Source organism: Plasmopara halstedii (genome assembly GCF_900000015.1).
Source record: "Plasmopara halstedii genome assembly, contig: Scaffold_555, whole genome shotgun sequence".
Lineage (NCBI taxonomy): Eukaryota > Oomycota > Peronosporomycetes > Peronosporales > Peronosporaceae > Plasmopara > Plasmopara halstedii.
This window is the reverse complement of record NW_020187475.1, coordinates 980162-982730: the sequence shown is the minus strand read 5'-3', so window position 1 is coordinate 982730 and position 2569 is coordinate 980162. Positions and strand designations below refer to the sequence as shown.

Sequence of the window (2569 nt, the reverse complement as noted above, 5' to 3'; positions counted from 1 at the left end):
GATGAGTGAGAAGGTCAGTCAGGGCAGACAGTTATTGTTGTTTCCCATCGTTCGTCTCTTTAAATCCATCATTGACGCAACAAGAAGATGAACATCATGATGATGTTATCCTCTTGCATTCTCCTCTTTATACTACCGACGAAGCGCGGGTGGAAGCTTGGACTCTGTACAACTGTGATGATCCATCAATACTTTGATTCTTAACAGTGAGCACAAGGAGAATTCTTTCCGAGTGCGACAAGTAGCAGCATATATGTGATCACAATAATCAGCTCTCTTCTTTATTCATATGCTATCTTGAAAGACTAGTTGGCTGCTACCGCTACTGCTGGTATTTCATCATGGTATAGTCAATCGCCATCTATGCTGCCTGCAGTGAAAAAGTTAAAGTTGTTTTCGATATCCTCCGCTGTAAAGATCCGGTCAGCTTTCGCATTATTCTCATCGTCCGCCTCATTCAAGGTTAATGATCCGGCTGGAGTTGCTGTGGTATAGCGCTTTGGAACAAACTTCGATCGTCCTCCTGCCGTTTGCTGTACCTTCTTGGAATCAATGAGTGGGATATCGTCCCAAGGAATGTGTTCACCATTGATGTATAAGAAGAGGATCATCTCAACAACGAAGGTGTCAAGATTGGTTCTCCGTGGATTTAATAGCACACCAGCGATTTCAAAATCACGCTCAATACCCGCAGCTGAAGCAGAATTTCCAAAGATACATCTAGCAACTGCAGCGAGGTGAGGAAATCTGCCCTGGTGTTTTATACAGAACCCATCCAGTACATCCTGAGGATCAAAGTCATGTGGCATCACCAGTCTGCGAGTAAACTTTCTATCTCCTCATCCACTAAAGTGTCTAAAGAACATCTGACTGAGGTATTGCCTGCCGCTGAAGCTCTCTTATATAAAAGGCCCTTAAAGAGGATTGATGTTGAGATCAAAATCTTCCTGGGCGCCCGCACGTTGCTTGCTGATGATGATGTGCCTCCTGCGATCTGAATACCAGCCCCTCCAAAGGTCATCCTTTTGAGCATATCCTGCCTCGAACCCTGCACCACCTGCGGCCGATAGCTTCGTGGCCGCTCTTATTGCCATTGCTCTAATCTTGTCCCAGACAGTTTTCTTCACTGCCTCAACAGCTTTGCCCGTTGTTGCTCCGAGCGTCTTCCTTAGTAAAGGCTGTCAATTACCAACTGAAGAAAATTTAGCTCCGTCAGGTTGGGGGTAAGAGCGCAAGCCATTTCAAAGACGTAAATATGTGGCTATTTGGCTTTGTCTTTCTTCGTTGAAGTCTCGGGAAACAGCTCGGGATTGTAGCGGACAAAGAATCGCTTTTGAAGGCCTTCTTCATCAGCCTCCTGGTCTTCCGCACAGTCTCCTCCAGCATATGGTGTTCTACAACGAATGCGTCCTCCTTGCTCTCACCATTTTTGTCTCTTGAAGGTCGGATGACTTGCAAAGGAGCTGTGGCTGACATAGTGTTCAGCTGGAGACCAACAAGACCAAGTAGAGCGAGGGCACCTCTGGGCTTGCTGCAACCTTGAGTTTCTTGCATCAGCGCTCCCACCGGGGCAATGAGGGAATAGAGTTGCCTCAACTCCTCCTTCAGAGACGACATCGGGCTGGAGAGCTTTAGCCTTTTTATCGTAGTACTTGTCTTTCGAATCTGAAAGCTCCAAGCAGCGCTTAATAACTTTGGTGAGGCTCAAGAAACGATGAGCGGCATGGCTGATGACAGCTAAAGATGTGTTCATCAACTCGTCCTGGAGCTCATTAAATCGCTGTTTCCCCTGTGGTGACTTGTTCAAGTGCTCGATGACACTACGCATCTTCTGCAGAGTCTCTCGGGCACTCTATATTCCCAACCTTGCTTGGATCCAAGTTTCTCCCGTATGATTCTTGCAGAGCGCAGTTTGACAGATGAGGCACTCTCCACTCCCAAAAAGCTGCCGTTAAGAGCTTTGATAGCAAGCGCCTTATATCACCTCCTCCGTCAGATGTAAACCCAGCAATTTCCGAGGGCAAAATGCCGAATTCTGCGAGAACATCTATGACCCATGAATGAAGGACCTCTGATAACCGGGAGCTCTTGTATTTCACCGAGCCTGGACAGAAGTGCTTTATTGCGAGAAGGGAAGTTCTCATACGCCATTGAGCATCCACGACGATGATTCGAATCCCGACATATTTGTCTATGGAGGTCTTTGAGGTCCAGAGACCCACGTTCAGATGAAATATTGACAAGGGGCAGCTAGCTTTGATCTTCCTTAGATCGGCCCTGACGCCCTCTTACGTAGCGTGATATACTTCAAGAATCAAATTGTGAAGTCTCATGCCCGTGGGTAGATGCTTGCCAATACGTGTCCCACTGCATTTAGCAAAATGCTGAACCCTGTCATCCTCGCAGAAGCTCAAAGGTAGCAGCTTTGTTATAACCAGACGAGTCCATAGAATTTCGTAGAAGCGTTTCGGGTCATCCTTAAAAAGAGCGGAGGCCTTCGCAGCATTGACCGCCTCTACTTTACGTCGCTTGTTTCCCTCCGTCGTTTTCGTCTTAATTGTAGAACGCC

The 2569-nt window shown here is 47.1% G+C and overlaps 3 protein-coding genes across 3 annotated transcripts in view; 1 reads left to right on the top strand and 2 right to left on the bottom strand.

Annotated features, from left to right (window-relative positions):
- PHALS_11726 (Protein containing repeated kelch motifs) overlaps nt 1–9 on the top strand; it is a gene marked incomplete at both ends in the record, with an annotated part of 2016 nt that extends 2007 nt beyond the window's left edge. The window contains one exon of the mRNA XM_024727139.1: nt 1–9. This exon is cut by the window's left edge and continues 38 nt beyond it. Coding sequence (XP_024577745.1) covers nt 1–9 — 9 coding nt within the window.
- Nucleotides 10–350: 341 nt separating this feature from the next.
- On the bottom strand, nt 351–809 carry PHALS_11725 (Ribonuclease H-like domain; the record flags this gene model as incomplete). Its single annotated transcript, XM_024727138.1, has 1 exon — nt 351–809. One exon carries the CDS (start codon nt 807–809, stop codon nt 351–353), a length of 459 nt encoding a protein of 152 aa, XP_024577744.1.
- Nucleotides 810–1261: 452 nt separating this feature from the next.
- PHALS_11724 (uncharacterized protein) lies at nt 1262–1828 on the bottom strand (the record flags this gene model as incomplete). Its single annotated transcript, XM_024727135.1, has 2 exons — nt 1262–1394; nt 1521–1828. The coding sequence occupies 2 exons, from the start codon at nt 1826–1828 to the stop codon at nt 1262–1264; spliced, it is 441 nt and encodes a 146-aa protein (XP_024577743.1).
- Nucleotides 1829–2569: the final 741 nt, after the last annotated feature.